Consider the following 18,649-nt stretch of genomic DNA (forward strand, 5'->3'; position numbering starts at 1 on the left):
GAGACTCCTTTGAAGGTAAGAAAAGCCATTAGGATTAATAAGCAGAGACGAGTGAAAGCACATTGAATTTAACGTGCATTCAATTTTAGCACTTTGGACGTTCAAACTCGGTGCCTTCTATATATGGACCATTGACTAGATACGTACTATGAAATATCACTCAAGTGTGAACACGCAACATCTTCATCAGAAAAGAACTAAGTGTGGATTAAAATGCAACCATTGACCTGTATGGTCAAGGTCTTTAACAAAAGAGAAGTATCATAGAAGTTGCTCAATATTGTCGAATATATATATATATATATATATAGACACATATATATATCCATGAGTGTACCAAGAAATATATATGTAAGTTATAAATCCACCTAAAGTCGACAGTATTCGGTGAAACCGAGTCTCTTTCAACTTTTGTTCTAAAAGGAAAAAAATATAAACGAAGTCTCTTCCAACTTTCAAACTTTCAAAGCATCATTCATCACACAGCTATCGTCGCGTTCACGTTGCATCTTAGATGTTTCTTGAGAAACCAAAAATAATTGTTTGAACTTTCTAAGCAATATATACTCCTTAGTCCTAAAGCATATAAAACACTGTATGCAACATTTTTTTTCTTGGTCTTATCTTCCACGTTTGGACATTCTCAACGTCGTAAAGCATACACTTGGACAATGGGCCTAATACTAACCAGATTACAAGCGCGTTTTTTTTTCCTATATATATTTCCACCCCTTTACTGGTTGGGTCAGCCCATCGTGATTTGTTTCTTGTTTGTTTATTTTGTTTTTATGTTGTTTTCCCCCTTCTTTTTAACATATGTATTAATATGGAAAATATTTAAGCATCTATATAATATTTAAACACCGCCAAAGGGACTAAAATCGCTCATGAGTTAAAGTTTGAGTAATGCTACATGCATGCATCAATAATATTTTTACAATAAAGTTTAGGTGAAAATTTGTTATTAGTTTTCATCTAAATCCACTGCTGACATTATTTTGTTTATTTATTATTATCTACTACTAACATTTGGACGCCCCTTTTGTTATAAAAATATTGTCCATAGCTTTACTTTTAAAGTTTAGATACTATGTACTTTTACCTTATAAATTATTTAGATCCTAAAACACCCACAATAGTCTAAAAAAAATATATGTAATATAATTGGAGCTTCAAAAAATAAATATAATATCTCAAATATACTAAGTTATTAATATTTCTAATTTTTTTTTATCACAATATGGTCTTTTTTATTTTATTTTAATGAAAGATGATTTTATACGTCTTGTTACACTATAACTATTACATACGACATCCCTTGCACATTAGGGTGAGTTCCTCACTTGTGGGGTCCACTCCCATATAAGAGGGATGTTGCATATAAATTTTACACAAAATAATAAATTTGAATGCCACATTTTGAAAATTGTTTGTTTGATCACTGATTTGTCACTAAGGTATAGTGAATAAAAAATATATATATTTCAAAAAGTGAGAAATAAATGAGGAAGTGACATTTAAACCGCTTTTAAATAAGTACTTGTGGGGTGTGGGGAGCAAGAGCCGGGAGTTCAAGCTTTTAGGAGGAAGCTTCACACACATATACACTTAGATTAGATTAAAGTAGAATTCTATCTTGTATAAAAAAAAAAAAAAAAAAAAAAAAAAAAAAAAAAACCCCAAAAAACCACCACTTTTTTAAAAAGCACAATATAACAAAAATTGAACCAATCCCACACCTAAGATAGTTAGACATTCTTGGGCAATGGGCTTTCGTTGAGTCTTAGTCTAAACAAGGCCTTTTGCTAAATTTGAGAACTAATATTTTTGGGCAATGGGCTTTCGTTGAGTCTTAGTCTAAACAAGACCTTTTGCTAAATTTGAGGACTTAGTTCGTTTGTTTTATTATTATTGTTGTTGTTGTTGTTGTTGTTGTTGTTATTATTATTATTTGTTGATAATACCAAACTTTCATTAAACAAAGTAAAATGTAAAGTCCTTCCTCCAAGTGAATTTAAATATTTTGTTTCACTTTTCCTATTTAACTCTATACTCCACAAATAAAAACTTTCCACATATTCACCTAATTAATTAAATACTACCATTATATTTAATTAATTAGGTGAACATGTGGCAAGTTTTTATTTGTGAAGTATAAAGTGAAGTAGGAAAAATGAAACAAAATATTTTGACTCCCTCCAAGCATCCCATACAGGCACTAGGAGGGAAGAATTTAATGAGCATTAATTTTATAAGAGAAATTATAAAAATCCTGTTTTTCTTAGAACCTGCTTATAACGATGGGGGAAATTAAACCAATCATAACTTGCCTTGCACCTACCACATTTTAGCATTTAGGAGCTTTTGTGGGCTTTGGGAGTGTGTCAAGCTCACATATGTAATTCCTCGATAAACTCTAATGTTTTAATGACTATAGCCCAACTTGGTGAAGTTAAATTTAAGGTTCGAGAGCCCAAGTAATTAGAGAAAGATGGATGCATAAAGCCCAATATACATATCATCAACGTTGCTTTAAGTTGTCATATTGTTGGGTTCCTTTTTGTGTGTCACCTCGTGTTAATTGTTGGATTATTGGACTTTATGCATCCATCTTCTCTCTCTCTCTCTCTCTCTCTCTCTCTCTCTATATTTTTTTTTAAATTTTTTTTTGAGCTGATCAAAATTTCTTTTTTGAGATAGATTTTTTTTTTTTTTTTGGGGATAGGAATGAGATAGAAATATTGATGATATATAGATGAGAGATTTGCCTAAAAATTCCAAAAAACTATACAGATATTTTTTTTAAAGGGAGTTTCAATTTATGACGTTTACTCTTAATGATAATTTTTTATTATCAAATCAAGACACTAATCGATTTTTGGTATAAGCAGAGATTGAACTCTAAATTTCTTATTTAACCATTAAAGACTTTACCAATTAAGTCAATTGGAAACTATAACTTTGCAAATATTAGATAGCATGAGAAAGCCTAGATAATATCATTTGTAAACCTCTTTTATACATTTAAGAAAAAAATATTATTATATACATTTTTTTTATAAAATATTTATTATATGCTTATTCTGCGTAAATGTTAAAGAAGAATTAATTGAAAGCACTATGAAAGTGTGGACAAAAGGCCAAAAATTGTCACAAACACATTGGTCAGTCGAAAACAGAGAGAGAGAGAGAGAGATTTGACAAAGGAGAAAGCCTTGATGCGAACTCCTCACATGGAATGGCCTTCTCTCTTCCCCAGTCCCTCAAAACCACTGCACTCTCCCTCTCTCTCCTCTCCACACTCCTCTTCTTCCTCCTCAAATCCCAACCTCACACCCCTTCTTTTCCCACAATCCCTACCAGATCCCTTCTCACAAAACCAACCACATCATCACCATCACCACCACCTTGCTCCAAATCCCACTCCAACACTTTCCTAAACTACTCTTGCCTATTCACCCAAAACCCATTTCTCTCCATCCCTTCTCTCTCTCTCCTCATCCTCCTCTTCTTCTATATCCTCATCAAAACCGCCCAAGACCACTTCTCCATTGTAACTACCAAGCTAACTAACCAACTGAATCTCTCTCCAACTATTGGTGCTGTTACTCTTTTGGCCTTAGGCAATGGCGCCCCTGATGTCTTCGCATCGGTGGCCGCGGTCCGAGGTGGCCAGTACCGAACTGGGTTCGGAGCAATACTCTCTGCGGGGACCTTTGTCTCTGCTTTTGTTGTTGGTTTCGTGGCAATCTACGCCGCACCCTTTTCGTTAAACCCCGTGACTTTTGTGAGGGACGTGTTGTTTTACTTGGTGGCGGCATTGTTTTTGTTCTATGTGTATCTTAGTGCCGAGATTTTTCTGTGGCAGGCTGTTGGGTTTGTTGGGTTTTATGTGTTTTTTGTTGGGATTGTGTTTTGGATGGATTTTGGATTGGGTGGAGGGAGGAGGAAGGTTGGGGCTGAGGTGGGTTTGGTTGGGGAAGGTGAGGTGGAGAAGGGTTTGGTTGAAGAAGACTGTGAGATCGGAGAGGTTTCGAAGAATTTGGAGGAAGTGAAGCCGAGGTTCGGGTTCTGTCGAGCTCTTGGAATGGTATGTTTGAGATGAGACTTTGTGTTTTTGTTGGAATGCTTTTAAAGTTTTTGTATGTTTCTGGTGTTCTATGTGTTTACTAGTTTATTTGCCATGAGAATGAGCTTAGTTTAGTAATCATGTGTCAATTGGAAAGCGGTTTTGGGGAACTAGATCGGATTTTATAGTATATATGTAGCTACATCATGACAAACTTGATGCCAATTGTGTTTTATATTATTCATGTTATAGGCATTTCTTGTATCCATAGGGAAAGACTTGAATTTGAATTGGATTTCCTTTTTTTTGGTTGTTAATCTTATCATTTGTTTACTTATGTCGCAGTTTAGCACAATGCTTCCATAGTTCCATTAGGAAAAACTTCTTCTGGGTAGTTGTTTCATTTTCCTCCCCTTTTTTAAAGCTTGAGTGCAATATGCAATTTGTTGCTGTGTATGTAGTCTTGCAATGCTATTACAATAGAGAAAACGGTTTAACTGCTTGTTTGCTTGAAATACAAATTAAAGAAAATGATCCAAGTCTTTTAGTTTCTCACTAGCAACTATTACACTTGTGTATATATACATATATAATTACATATGCGTAAATAACAAATGACAATGATATATGTATTGGGATTGATCATCCAAAACCAAATTCTAAACCATTATTTCAGAACTTACAGGATAGCATTTGTAATTATCCTGAGCCAAAGGTTGAATCGTACTGTAGAATTTTGGGTTTTTTTATATATAAGGATCATAGGAAAAATGCAGTGTTGGTTTACTTATGGATCGACATAACATATGGTTGGGGTATCTGGTGTGCAATATAAATTTTAAAGCTAGTTCTATAGATGGGATAAAGAAGAATCTGAGGAAATAATACAGCTATAAGGAGTTTTTGAGAAAAGTTTATGTAGATGTCCTAGATATTTGATCAGGTAGATGGAAGGGGTGTTAATACTTGAAATCATTGATAGTAAGAATATTACATGGGGTAGCTGTCTCATAAACTGGATCATGGAGCAATATTAATCTGCATTGATGTTGATCCAGTGGAAACTATTGATGGCTATTGTATGTGTACTGTCTATTGGAAGTGTAGAGTGACATTCTATTAAATGTTGATAATGATCAATAAGCTAAATACATTAATGACACTTGGATTTTTGTGTAATGTGTATGTCAATAATGATCAACAAAGCTAAATGCCTATTTGAGAAAGCTGATAGAGTAAGGTGTACTAGTTGAATAAAATTGAAGAAATGGTTTCTATGTGCTTGTTCAACAGATTAGTCTCGAAATGTCACTGGGGTCTTCTGATCAGTAACCTAGCTTTCCTTTTCTTTGGTACTAAATTTATTTGCATGCCTGCTTTTGACATACGTGTACATGAACTTGTGATGATGTATAGACTAGATCAATGAGATGAAGGTCAACAAAGAAACATTGACAATGTACTGAAAATTCCACCCTAAAATACCTGAATGAAAGAAGCAAAAAAGTGATAAAAGAAAATGCTAGCAATTTGGAACTAGACAAGTAGAACTGTAGGCATTATTATTCTCTTCAACTCTCCTTGAATTGGGAGATACCATGAAAGTGTATGTTCAATTTCAAATTGTTTTATTTTACAGGAATCAATTGGAAGTATATTCCTTCAATTTGTATTTACTTTATTTTTTATTTAAATTGTATATGCAGATCTCAAAAGTATGGGAACTTCCTGTCATGTTTCTATTAAAGCTCACTATTCCTCAAACCACACCTTCAGAATGGAGCAGATTCTATGCATCAGCAAATATTGTTCTTTGCCCCCTAGCTCTTTTATATGCTTGCAATTCATTCATGCCATTTGATCATCCAATTGTTTTTCTCCTTCCACAAACCCATTTCCCTCTCTGGTTTATATTACTATTTGCTAGCTCCTCGCTTGCAGTGCTTCACTTCATAATAGAAAAAGAGCCCCCAAAAACTGAGCAGATACCTGTGCTGCTCATAGCATTTGTCATGAGTGTGTTCTGGATATCCACTATTGCTGGGGAATTGCTGAACTGCCTTGAAGCACTTGGATCACTTCTTGAATTGCCGCCAGCACTTCTTGGGCTCACAGTACTTGCATGGGGAAATTCAGTGGGGGATCTAGTTGCCGATGTGGCAGTTGCCAAAGCTGGTCAGCCTGCAATGGCCATGGCTGGTTGCTTTGCTGGGCCAATGTTTAACATGCTTGTTGGGCTTGGAACAGCTTTGGTGATACAAACTGCCGATGTTTATCCAAATGCTTATGAGCTCCATTTTCATTTGGGAATTGTGACTGCATTTGTCTTCCTGTTACTGAGCTTGATGGGGTCTCTACTGGTGATTATTTGGTACAGATTCCGGGTGCCTAGGTTTTGGGGGTTTTGTCTTGTTGGTCTGTATATTCTTTTCATGGCCGTTAGCTTAATAATTGCCAAGTTTTCTGGGTGAATTTTCTGAGATATGACCAATAGAGTATGTCGATAAATGCCAACTAATGTGAGAGGATGCAGCTGCTACCTCTTTGGTATCTGCTTGGTAAACTAGGATTGCAGCTAAAGAGGAAGAATGGAAGGATTGAGTAGACTGCAAATTGAAGATAGGTAGAGGTTATAGGTCGAATTAATTTTTTTTCCACTGCATAGATTAGATGATTCTTTTTGCATTGACTACCAAATTTTTTTTATGATTTATATCAGAATTATCCTTGTCCACTTGTAATATGAAAATATCTATGTATTAAATCTTTTGTCACATATATACCATTATTGCTGTCACTTGCCTGTACCTTCATGCTCATCTGAACATGCCTTGGTTGGCTTTTCAATCTAGTCAGTATTAGAAGTTTCCCTAAGATATGTTCATCAGCTTATTAATTACTGTGTTTATATTTACCATTTGTTTTTTTTTTTAATAAAAAAAAATCCTTTGTTTTTCTTTATCCTCTAAACTATGGACAACGGCAGCCATTAGCATCAACCAATGGTCCAAAAGTTTTCCTTGTACCAAAGAATGTTTATTTGGAGTGTGTTTTGGCCCCCAACTTATTTGTTTTTTGCCTTTTTTGCCGCTGTTTTTATTTTTTATTTTTTGCAAATAATCTAACTTCTAGATGTTATTTTGAAATAAATTAGCTTTTAGGTTTTTATTTATTTATTTATTTTATATCGCACATTTAACATAGTAAAAGTTATCAAAAACTATATCATTTTATAAACACTATGCAAATATGCGGTTCCCAATGCACTCCTAGAATAAACCTGATAATTTTCTTTAAAAAACTTTAACAAATTTCAAAGGCTTTGATGGGTACCCAAAAAGTTGTGATAAGCCCAATTAAGGGTGTACATGGGTCGGGTTAAGGGGATTTTTTGACCCAACATAAGTCCAACCTAACCCACATAGGTCGAATTGGGTCGGGTTGAACTCATGAGTTGGACAAATTATTATTATTATTAAATTGAGTAGAAAAAAATATAAATATATTAAAAAAACTCAAAGATTAGTATCAATGTAACTCTTTAAAGGCAAACAACACTAATGACTAAATAACAATAGTAATTTATTAGGGTTTGTGTGAACTAATTGGCTTTTATATAAGATAGGAAGAGTTAGTTATTTTAAAAAATTTATTAATTCTATAATATTATATATAAATATATGGGTGGGTTGGGTTGGGTTTGGCGGGTTTGAAATTTTATGACCCAAATCCAACCCGATCCATTATTAAAAAATTTTTTGTAACCCAACCCAACCCACCAAGGCCTAAAAACCGATCCAACCAAGCGGGTTGGGTTGAGTTGGGTCGGTTTTGGCGGGTTGACGGGTTGACTGCACACTCCTAAGCCCAATTGCTAGAGGTAATCAAAATTATACATTAGATAATTAATTAATATATATTTTTTATAAATAATAATTGTAAATATAATTAATTAACATGTTTTCAAATGAGTAAGTAATCATTACTAATTAGTATTTGTGGCCAAATTGTTGCTATATATATATGTATTAGTTTTAACTAATGAAATCTGCTCCTGATAATTGTTTTTTATTATTAGACTAAAACATTAATTAGTTCTGATGTAGGCGGAAATTCAACCTCAGATTTTTTATTTGACTATAATAGGCTTTATTAGTTGAGTTAATTGGAACTTACACAAATATTTAAATGTTGACTAGGTTGTTTTTTCAAAAGATTTGTGCCCTCTCAATGAAATTTCCAAGTTAAGAGGTTATTGACACTCTGCCCTCTAAAATAAAACAAGCTTGACCATTGTTATACATCTTACAAATCTCCACACACTTGTGAAGATGGTTTTTTACAATATGTAACTCATTTATATATCTATATAATATCTAAAAGTTGAAGCGTAACATTTATTGTTGTTACGCTCTTATTAAGTCACATCAGTATAGCATTTTGGTCCCTTTGGTCCACCTTAGTCCATTTCAGTCTAGTTCAGTCTAATTTGGTCCACTCCAATCAATTTGGCTATGATATGTTACTCTTCAATCCATGATACTCCTTAAGTGTGTGTTTGGCTATAGATGAAAAATGAAAATTATTTCATTATTTAGCTTATTTTTGTTATTATTCATGAGTCTCACTGCACTTTTTGACATTATTTAGGAGCCCAATGTACTATTTCAACTAACTTTTACCATTTCCAGTACTTTTAGCAATAATTTTCAGTTTTAGCAAAATAAGCGGGATCTAAACATACTATAAATGTACAAAAACATGATAGAAATAACATAAAAAAAAAAGATAAATATAACAGGAAAGCAACTAAGCAATGTTGTTCTATTTTATAAAATGATTGAAAAAATTATAATTTGGATTGAGTCCACGAGCCCAAACGACTAGAAGACCCAGACCCAAATAGCCCTATACAATGAATTTGTAGAGAGCGGGCTGTAAGACTAGGATTTTATGGGTTAGATAACGTTTACTATGGGCCAAAAATAACAAGGAAGCAAGGAAAAACAAAAGGCAACCACAATGTTGCGAAAGAAGATTCTCAAGTCCGAGGAGATTGATTCTTGAATATATTACTATGGGATTTGTTTACAGTTTCAGTTCTTTGCGCTACAATGTTTTACTCTGCTATTTTTCCAATCCTCTCTCTCCGAGGGACCTTTTATCTTATATAGACCATTTTAGATGATTTTAGCCTTCCATTTGTTGATCATGCAAGCTACCATTCAAGTGCTAGTCCCATCAGGCACCTTCTCAAAACTCCTGTGAGATACAGCTACCAAGGTAGTACTATTCAAGAGTTTTTTTCCACATAAATGCGGTTAGGAGGTTTGGTGGGATGCATTAAATGGGGTGGCAGCCACTATCCCCTCAACATGTCAGGGCTAACCCTCACTCCTAGTCTATTTCTTTACAGTACGTCCTCATCTGGTGGCATACCGCTGATGTAACCCCCCAACTGAGTGTGGGATCTCCTCGGAATTGCCCTTGCCTCGGTATGGCACGACACGTGGCAATATTACTTTACCAAACTGCTGCACCTCACAAATAACTACAATTTATTAATATAATTTTTTGATAAATATAATTAATTAACTTGTTTTCAAATGAGTAAGTAATGAGTAATTAAACTAATTAGTAATTGTTGCCAAAAGGGAGTGACGAATATTTAGATGTTGACTAGGTCTTTTTTTTATAAAGATTTGTGCCCTCTGAATGAAATTTCCAAGTTAAGTGGTTATTGACACGTTGTCCTCTAAAATAAATTATGTAACTCATATTCTTAGAAAGTAAAAAATAAGGTACATTTTATTTTTAATCATTTATATATGAAAGAGATTATAGGCACAAGGGTGGATGGGTAAGATTGGACGTGGGTTTCTCAAAAAGAAAAAAAGATAAAAAAAAAATTGGACCTTGGTTATTGAAGAAAATGTAGCTTGGTTCCCTGTGATGTTGAAACAAATTGCAAGTAGGGCATTCTTAGGCTTAAATATAAAGTGGGAGATTCGTATTAGTACAAATCATGATTCATTGACTCAAAATTGAAAATATTAATACGAATCTCCCACTTTATATCCTGCGTATTAACCAAATTCATACTCATTTTCATTACATGTTTGGGTATCAATTTGTGGTTAGATTACAACTCTTACACATGGGAACGACACTGATACTTCGTGAAAAAATACATATGGATGCAGCAATCACAAGCTAACACTTCAGCATGTGGTAGATTTGGAGGTGAAATAGGCGTGTCCCTAGAAATTTTTTTCTCTGATAGCCCAAAAGGAAATCTGGACCATACTAAGGCTCCAAATACTAATGGTCTACAAAATACAGAGGCCCGATCAGCCCAGCTTTAGCTGTTGCTAGGATCAATTCATTAACCAAAAAACTTATTATGTATAAGCCTACAGTGTTCCATTGTTTCATGTCTTCCGATAGTATTGAATCTTTCCAGTTCACCAGTTGGTTTTCCTGCTATTATTTCACTTACCTGCTTGTCCTTGGTCTGTAGTTAGTCAGGATTATCTTACTAGTGAAACCTTGAGCTTTACTTTGGTGAATAGCTTCCCTGGCTGCCAGCATTGTTGAGTGCTTTGGATTTGGGTCTTTACTAGAATGACACCTTTTAAACACCTCTTTTCCCTTCCTGTATTATGCTAAGTACGCTATTCCTCCTCATTCCAGCTTTTTTCTGCTATGGCCTTCTGCCAGTAGAAGAATCTGCTGGCCTTGCTGGATCTTCTTGGTCAATGGTCATTTTAGATTGGTATCAAGTCACTGAGTGATTCCTGTCTTCCCTGTTGATGTAGGCTCTCTGTTGTACCTGTCAATCAAAATGTTACAAGCCATTAGTATTTCATGAGGGTTTGGTACCTTACCTTCAAATAGGGGTTGGTTTCTGCATTTCCATAATGTCCAGAGTCATAGCAATGGTGCTGTCAAAGCTGGGGTTGAGGTTTTTATACTGCCTTTATGTTCTGCAGCCAATGTTCAAGCCAGTGATGGATAGAACTAGGCTGCAAAATATCTGATCTGAGATTGATACTTGAACCTAGACACATTGCTTTGTAGATAGACATGTGAGGAATAAATGATCCAGGTGTTCCTCTTGAGACTGGCACAAGAAACTTTTTCTGTTACTATGTTCCTTTTTTTTGTTTTTGTTTTTGTTTTTTTGTTTGCTGAAATTATGTTCCTCTTTTGTTAGCAACATTTCACAGGCAAGGCATATTGCAACAACCCAAATGATGACTTTCTTTCATTAATTCTTCTTTTCCTTTACATTAATGCCCTTCCATATTTTATTATGTGCCCATTTTAGTTTGGATTGGGATCAATTAGATTAGTTTGCATTAGGATTAGTTTTATTAATAGATTGTTAGATAACATTTCTTTTGAATTTAAATGTAATCTTTATCATAAATCCACCATTTATATGGCTTGATGTTGAATAATAAAGCAGGTTTGGAGTTTGGACTCCCTTGAAGTAGTCCGTAGGTTTTGGTTCCTTGAAGCAACCAATAAAAAATTGGGTACACATCATATTTAGAGATCAGGAGAGAGATAGGGAAGTGACAAAGACATCCGAATATGCAAATGAAATAATACAACTAAAGGAGACATACCTTTACATTAAACACCACAAAAGAAATTGAACAAAAACGATGCAGAAAAGTAATATTTCAAAAAATATCATAAAAGTACCTTGACATATTTCCTCATTCAAATTTTTTATCAAGAAGTTCTGATGTCCCTGGTCGGACTGTCCAAATTCATTGAACACACTGAAGCCAATCCCGCTGAGTATGTGGAGCACACCTCCTTTGGACATTGGCAACTGGCTTGAGCTCCACACAAACACATGCAGCTCCTTGCTACTAAAGCCCTCTTTCTCTTGCGATTATTGCTGCTGAGTTTTCGTGCTTTTAGTAATAGTTGACGAGACGTACTCCGAGTTGGGCACAGAGTATGGCACAATAGTCTGCGTAGGATGAAACCTGGACCTCGGAGATGAGACAGTCTGAGCCGTTGGTGCACAATTCTCTTTGAAATTCGGCGGCCTCTAGGTTGGACCTCTTCATAGTTGTCATGGAAGATACTAGAATTCAGAGGAGGAGGAGGAGGAGAACACCTGCATTCTACATGGACTCCCATCCTTTTAACAAAAGGAGTAGATTTTCTGTGTGCAAAAGGTGGGAAAAATATTTCACAAGACAGCTCAACTTGGTTTCGATAGCCTAGCTTCAAGTCTTGAAATTGCTTCTGCAATGAGCTTTGAGGTCTGCAGAAAAACCAAAGATGGTCAAAACTATTTTTGAATAAGATTCCTCTTTTGAATGTTCGTCTACTACCATTGATGGAAATGTCGACACGATAACAATAATCACTATAATCATCATCCATTCCAAAAGCAAGACATAGACCAAATGTGGGAAATTCTGGACCAATCCAGAATGATATGGACTTTCCGACACTTTGATGGTTGATCCAATTTGGAATGTCATGTCCGGGCAGTATAATTTCATATTCATCATCTCCTTGGGATATTCTTCTAGATAACTGTGGATCCATTGATATGTCGCTTCTGCCACCAAAACATGATATATTTGGTGGAAGTCCTAAAATTTCTCCAAACTGCATTGAATTAGCAAATTCAAGAAATTACAGCTTAGCAAATCTAGCCATGTATTTGTGAAGGTAACAAAATTGGTTTCTTGATAACTTTAAGAGAGAGAGAGGGAGAGAGAAACCTGAAGGAATAATTTGCTTGATGATTCTGAATTCAGCGAGTGGCAGTTTGATGTAAGTACTTTTATTATACTTTGTGGAAGCCTTGGAATTTCCTGAAGCTCATTGCACCTTTCAATGAAAAGCATATGCAATCTCTCAAATTTGCCAAAGAATTTTGGAAGGGTAACAACATTGCTATCGGTGATGTATAAACTTTCCAATGAGAAGGGGCAAAAAGAAGTCAATATAAAATCTATTTCCGAGCGAATTTTAAAGAAATTAAGAGATAGATAATTCAAGCTCGGAAAAACATATTTGGGAAAGTCTTCATAAGAATTGCATGGTGGTTGCATATCATTCTCGAGGTCCTTTGGAAATATGACATCTCCATAAAGAGAGAGCCTCTCAATATGTTGTAATTTATAAATGCTACTTGGAAGATGTACCAAATGGTTTCCGAGGAGTAAGCTCTTAAGTCCAATGAGATTCCCAAATGATGAAGGAAATTCACAAATACCAGTTGAGTGCAGTGCTAACTTGCCTAAACATTTCATTTCTTGAGAAATATCCGGGAACTTCTTAAGGCTTGAGCAGCCACTAAGAGTCAAAGATGCAAGAGATTTCATCATGAGACAACTTGGAAGAATTCGAAGTTTAGTGCAATTGCTGAGTTCCCATACTTCAAGCTTTTCAAGATGCCCGACAGAGTCATGAACCTCAACTAAATTCGTACAATACCTAAGATCCAATTCTTTTATGTTTGGGGCCTTTGATAAGTCAGGTAATTTCCTAATGTATTTACACCAACTGAAATTCACATATTTCAAGGTTTCGGACGAAAATATCTGTAGAAGAAAAAAAAAATTAGAATATAGTTTTAAAAAGTAATAATTTATAAATATTATTAATAACCATACCTGCTTGAATTTTTTCTCTAATCGGCTGCCAGACATGTTGAGTGCAACCAGTTTCTTAGGACAAAAATTGGTTGGCAATGAAGAAAATGGATATCCAGGCCAATCAAGAAACCTTAATTCATTAGGAAGATATTCAAGATGTCCAGAGCTATGTAGATTACGAATTATAAGTAATTTGAGATTTTTCATCTTAAGAAATTGCTCCTTTAACTGCACCTTCATTGGTTTAGGTGAGCATAACATTATGCCTTGAATTTTATCTGATCCCTAGTTGGACAAAGCAACAAGTGAATCACATTACACAATAGAATTTAAAAAAAAAATAGAAATTACTAAAAGGAAAAATATGGAGAAGAAACTGACTACATCTACCATGTGAAGAAAATGAGAAAGTGAATCAAAACAGATAATACCTTATTTTCAATTAGTAGGTCAAGACCATCCTTATAAAACCATAGCCTGCTACGTTTTCTGGGCATCCGTGGTGATTCTTGTCGAACAATTTCCCTACCCATTTGTTGTAGCAAGTCGTGCATCGACAATTTATTGTATTGATCAATAGTCAGAAGACACTTATCAATAAGTTTTGGAATACCAGATACTGGGTATAAATCACAAGTTTCTAGTATATCCACAACATAATCCATGTATTGTCCATTGAAGAAACATGCAATATCGAGGAAAATATCCCTTTCAGTTTCATCTAATCCTTCATAACTTATTTTCAATATTTTTTGAATATCTTTATTAGGAAATTTTTCATACTTATATAATGAATTTTTCCATTCGGGTTTTTTTCTTCCATACAAATCAGCACCCATTATTGTTAAAGCTAATGGAAGGCCTTTGGCATTACGTATTACTTGGTTCGCAAGTTCCAAATAATCTTCCTTGGGTTCGTTTCTCTTGAAAGCATATTGATTAAAGAGTTCAAAAGCTTCATGTTCATTTAATCCCTTTACCTCATAGGTTGAAAGACCATTTCCAAAAGTAGCTAGCAAGTGCTTATCTCTTGTTGTTATAATAATTCTACTTCCGGAAGCAAACCAATCACATCTTCCAAGCAATTTTTCTATCTGGTCTAAGTCATCCACACCATCAAGAATTATAAGAACCCTTTTGCCACAAAGACTTTCATTTATCATGTTGATTCCTCTAGATATGTTGCCCACCTTCAAATTCTTATTCCCTAAGATATCAAAAAGAAGTGTCTCTTGAAGTTGGATTATGCCTTCATTTGTCTCTGACTTCTCTCTAATGTTCTCTAGAAAGCTTCTTCCATCAAAGAGATAAAAAATCCTATTATAAATAGCTTTTGTGATTGTGGTTTTACCAACTCCACCAAGGCCATAGATCCCTACCATGCGAACATCATTTGATTCTATATCTAAAAGTAATTCTATGGCCTCTGCTCGAGAATTTATTCCCACTGGATATTTAGCAACAAATAATGGCATACGATATAATTTTGAATTTGATACCTCTTCGACAATTCCTTGGATAAATTTGAATTCAGTACAACTGCCATTCATCGAAAATTAACAACATGTAATGAGTTAGATTATAAAAAGGAAATAAGAGTATAAACTAAATTCAAGATGTTTAGTTTGTATATTACAACTAAAGTATCATGAATTAAAGTAAGGGACATGTAACTCATAAATTGAATAACTATAATTTTATTAGGATGTTTTTTGGGCACTTAGCAATTTAGTTGTCACACTCCAACCTAACGAGTGGACTAGGCACGTGAAAGCAGCCACACTTATAAAGTTGTCACTATACATGCATTGAACGCCTTTTTATAGAGTAGTAACTATCCTCAAAGAACTATCACATCAAACTAAATTCAATTGCTCGAACAATCTCCAAAGTAACAACGAAAACAAAAATCCAAAATCTCAGGTGCAAAAAATATTAAAATTTTACAAGAAATATAATAATTTAACAATCTTGACAAGATTATTAAATGTGTCGTGTTAGGGTTAATTTTTATTGTAAAAATTTTACAATAAAATTTTTACAAGATTACAAGTTATGTTATGATTTAGCAACTTTGACAAGATTACAAGAAACAACTTATGACATTAAGGGGGGATAGGTTCCCTAACCTAGGGTTTAAATATTATAACATAGGAGTGACAATTTGTGTTTGTGGATAGTGTCAAAGTGGAGGTATTATATTACAATATGAGTTAACCCTAACACGACACATTTAATAATCTGGTCAAAGCTGCTAAATCATAACATAACTTTTGAGTTGAGACCACACAACTTGCGTAGCATGCTTAATAAATAATTCATGTTGAGTTGACATAGACATAACCCATTTCAACTCACTTAAAGAATATGACTCAAATTAGGGGCAACAATCTCAAGAGCTGTGGTTCAAGTTTTCAGGAAAGAGTTTCACACACATATACACTTAGATTAGGTTAGAGTAGAAATTCTATCTTGTATCAAAAAATAGGTGGTGTGGCAACCATGTATGCAACATGTGTCATTTTGTGTATGTCTCTGATCGTCATTTTTAAAAAATTATTCCGTCAAAATTATTTATGGAGTCTTGTCATTTTGTGTGTGCAACAAGTGTCTTTTGATTAAGAGAATTATTTGCAAGTTTGTGTTGCTTTGGAACTGAGAAATTCCTCCTCACAATCAAGAGTGTGACTTGGTTGCATTGGGTGGCACATGTAAGTTACTTCTGCTCCCGCTATGTAGTATCCTGAGATTATCATCTTTTTCTTTGGTTGAATCTTTGGTTTAGCCAACACAAGTTATAACCTACATTATCATTGTGGGTCAAACAAGTCGATATAGAATTGACTCATTTATTAATTACGTAAAAAATGGTTGATCTGTTTTGATATGAACCCATTTGCACTAAATACTAACCCATAAAAAAACTTGTTGGATTAGTGAGTCATGTGAAATATTCCCACCTCAATTACAAGACCAGTGTCAAAATTACTAAGTCTTCTCCTACAAAAAAAAAAAGTCCTATTTTCTTTTTCCTTTGGAACCGGGTATCATAATCTCCCCCAGTTATAAGATTTAGTCCTCTAATCTCAAAGTGAACCAAGCCACTAGGCTTCTGTTGCGCATGAACACTAATGCCACCATTTGCGACTGTCTACAAGATTTTCCTAGTCTCGTAAAAGAACTAATAAATTACGAAAACTTCTTTGGATACATATAATTCCGGTCCAAGTAGTTCTTTATATTCCTTCCATAATGAATGAAAATATCAGTGCCTATCCTGTCAAAATATCCCAACTAATGTGATAATTATCAATCACTATTCTCTAATTGCTCAAAAGTTAAAAGTGATCTCCAATAATTATAATGAAAAAAAATACAAATTCATGATTTCAAAGTACATCATATAAATCACTAAACTCTGATATCCATTTAACTCTATACCTCAATATTATTAGGTAATGCTTTCATTCTTTCACGAGTTCAAACTAGTTCACAATGCATGTGCATGTTTTTCCTTCCTCAAAGTGCGTAGAAGGAAATTTTCAAGATGACCTTAGATAATCAACTGAGCACTAACATTGTGTCCATGTCATAGAATACCTTGATAATACCTCAATCATGTAAATTATCATTTGCGATTAGAATAAATAAGATAACCTAATAATAAGTTCTTTTATTTCTATTTTTAACCTATAACTAATTACCTTATTAGAAAAATAAGATGACAATAACAAAAATTACTTTCATAATTTGTCAAAACTTAGAAGAAACGAAGAAGAAGAAGAAGCAAATTAATAATTACGGCCGGGTAGTTGTTTAACAATAATCTAGTGATCATTCCAAAACTATTAAAACTCTTAAAAGCAAAAAGTAATCACTTACTTGTGCTTGTAATGCCAACCAGAAATATTGGCCACTTCATATAAAGCATCCCTCCACCTTTGTACCTTCTCAGCATCCTTAAAATTTTCGTCATGTTTAGCGAGTGCTTCCCCAAACTTTCCTTTTTGATTACGAATTTCTGACGGATCAACATCGTAAAAAACTGGTCGCACCAATTGATCATTCTTCTTACACTCAAGAATTTTGACAAGTTCATCCAAGCACTGAGTAGAGAATGCATAGTTTTCAGAGAATACAATTATTGAAATCATTGAACTCTCAATAGTTTTGAAAAGTTCAGTAGAAATTTGTTCTCCCATTAGGAGATTATTATTGATGAAGGTGTGAATGCCCTGCTGACACAAAGCGTTATACAAGTGACTCGTGAAACCAAGACGGGTATCTTCACCTTTGAAACTTAAGAAGACATCAAAGTTCTTGGATCGGTGAGTGAAAGTGGAAGTTGAGGCTTCTCTGCTGGTTACAAGCGCCATTGGGATCTCTATGAGTAGATGGATGAGAAAAAAGATCTGAAAGGAGAAAGGAAGAGGTGAAAGGGGTTGCCAATATATGACTGAGGAAAGTTACCGACAAATAAGGAAGGTGAATTTAAGCACGTGGAGATTTTAAAGAAGGGCTTGCTTTTTGTGTGACACTAACATACACCCCTTCGAAATTTCAAGCGCCACATATTGATGCTTTATCGTTTTGTTTTTAAGACCCTTTATTATAAAACTTAACGAGTGCTGTTTCTTAACAAAAGCCATACTTTTTTTTTTTTTAAAAAAATTTTTTTTTTGAGAATTAATAGTAGATCAAAGTAATAGCAATAGATTTAGATATCCATAATTCTACAAAGTTCAAAGAGAGGTTTACACGTTTTTAGCTTTTCTAGAAAAGTACCAATCTTTTTTTTGTTTGGAGAAAAGAAAAATAACAATTTTTAATCTTTAGAGAGGTTCTTCTCAAAAAAATCATCAGAGAGGTCCACACGTTTTTTAATTTTCTAGAAAAGTATTTTTTTTTTAAAAAAAAGAAAAGAAAATAAACTATTTTTAGT

At 34.2% G+C, this 18,649-nt stretch overlaps 2 protein-coding genes across 2 annotated transcripts; one reads left to right on the forward strand and one right to left on the reverse strand.

Moving 5' to 3' along the window:
• The first annotated feature begins 3,147 nt into the window (after positions 1-3,147).
• On the forward strand, positions 3,148-6,999 carry LOC142626898 (cation/calcium exchanger 5). The gene is made up of 2 exons (XM_075800614.1): positions 3,148-4,090; positions 5,776-6,999. The coding sequence occupies exons 1-2, from the start codon at positions 3,239-3,241 to the stop codon at positions 6,538-6,540; spliced, it is 1,617 nt and encodes a 538-aa protein (XP_075656729.1). The 5' UTR covers positions 3,148-3,238; the 3' UTR covers positions 6,541-6,999.
• Positions 7,000-11,297: 4,298 nt separating this feature from the next.
• On the reverse strand, positions 11,298-18,194 carry LOC142627411 (TMV resistance protein N-like). Its single transcript, XM_075801264.1, has 5 exons — positions 17,590-18,194; positions 14,139-15,246; positions 13,726-13,992; positions 12,829-13,653; positions 11,298-12,712 (listed from the first exon to the last, which is right to left on the reverse strand). Exons 1-5 carry the CDS (start codon positions 18,081-18,083, stop codon positions 11,813-11,815), a joined length of 3,594 nt encoding a protein of 1,197 aa, XP_075657379.1. The 5' UTR covers positions 18,084-18,194; the 3' UTR covers positions 11,298-11,812.
• Positions 18,195-18,649: the final 455 nt, after the last annotated feature.

This window comes from Castanea sativa, chromosome 3 (genome assembly GCF_040712315.1).
Source record: "Castanea sativa cultivar Marrone di Chiusa Pesio chromosome 3, ASM4071231v1".
Taxonomy (NCBI): Eukaryota; Viridiplantae; Streptophyta; class Magnoliopsida; order Fagales; family Fagaceae; genus Castanea; species Castanea sativa.

Bases quoted from the DNA above. Each gene is read 5' to 3' on its own strand.
- LOC142626898 (XM_075800614.1), top strand. From the start codon at position 3,239: ATGGCCTTCTCTCTTCCCCAGTCCCTCAAAACCACTGCACTCTCCCTC. The intron at 4,091-5,775 runs GTATGTTTGAGA...TTGTATATGCAG, and splicing joins TCTGTCGAGCTCTTGGAATG to ATCTCAAAAGTATGGGAACT.
- LOC142627411 (XM_075801264.1), bottom strand. From the start codon at position 18,083: ATGGCGCTTGTAACCAGCAGAGAAGCCTCAACTTCCACTTTCACTCAC. The intron at 15,247-17,589 runs GTAAGTGATTAC...GATGAATGGCAG, and splicing joins GGTTGGCATTACAAGCACAA to TTGTACTGAATTCAAATTTA. The intron at 12,713-12,828 runs GTTTCTCTCTCC...AATTCAATGCAG, and splicing joins CAAGCAAATTATTCCTTCAG to TTTGGAGAAATTTTAGGACT.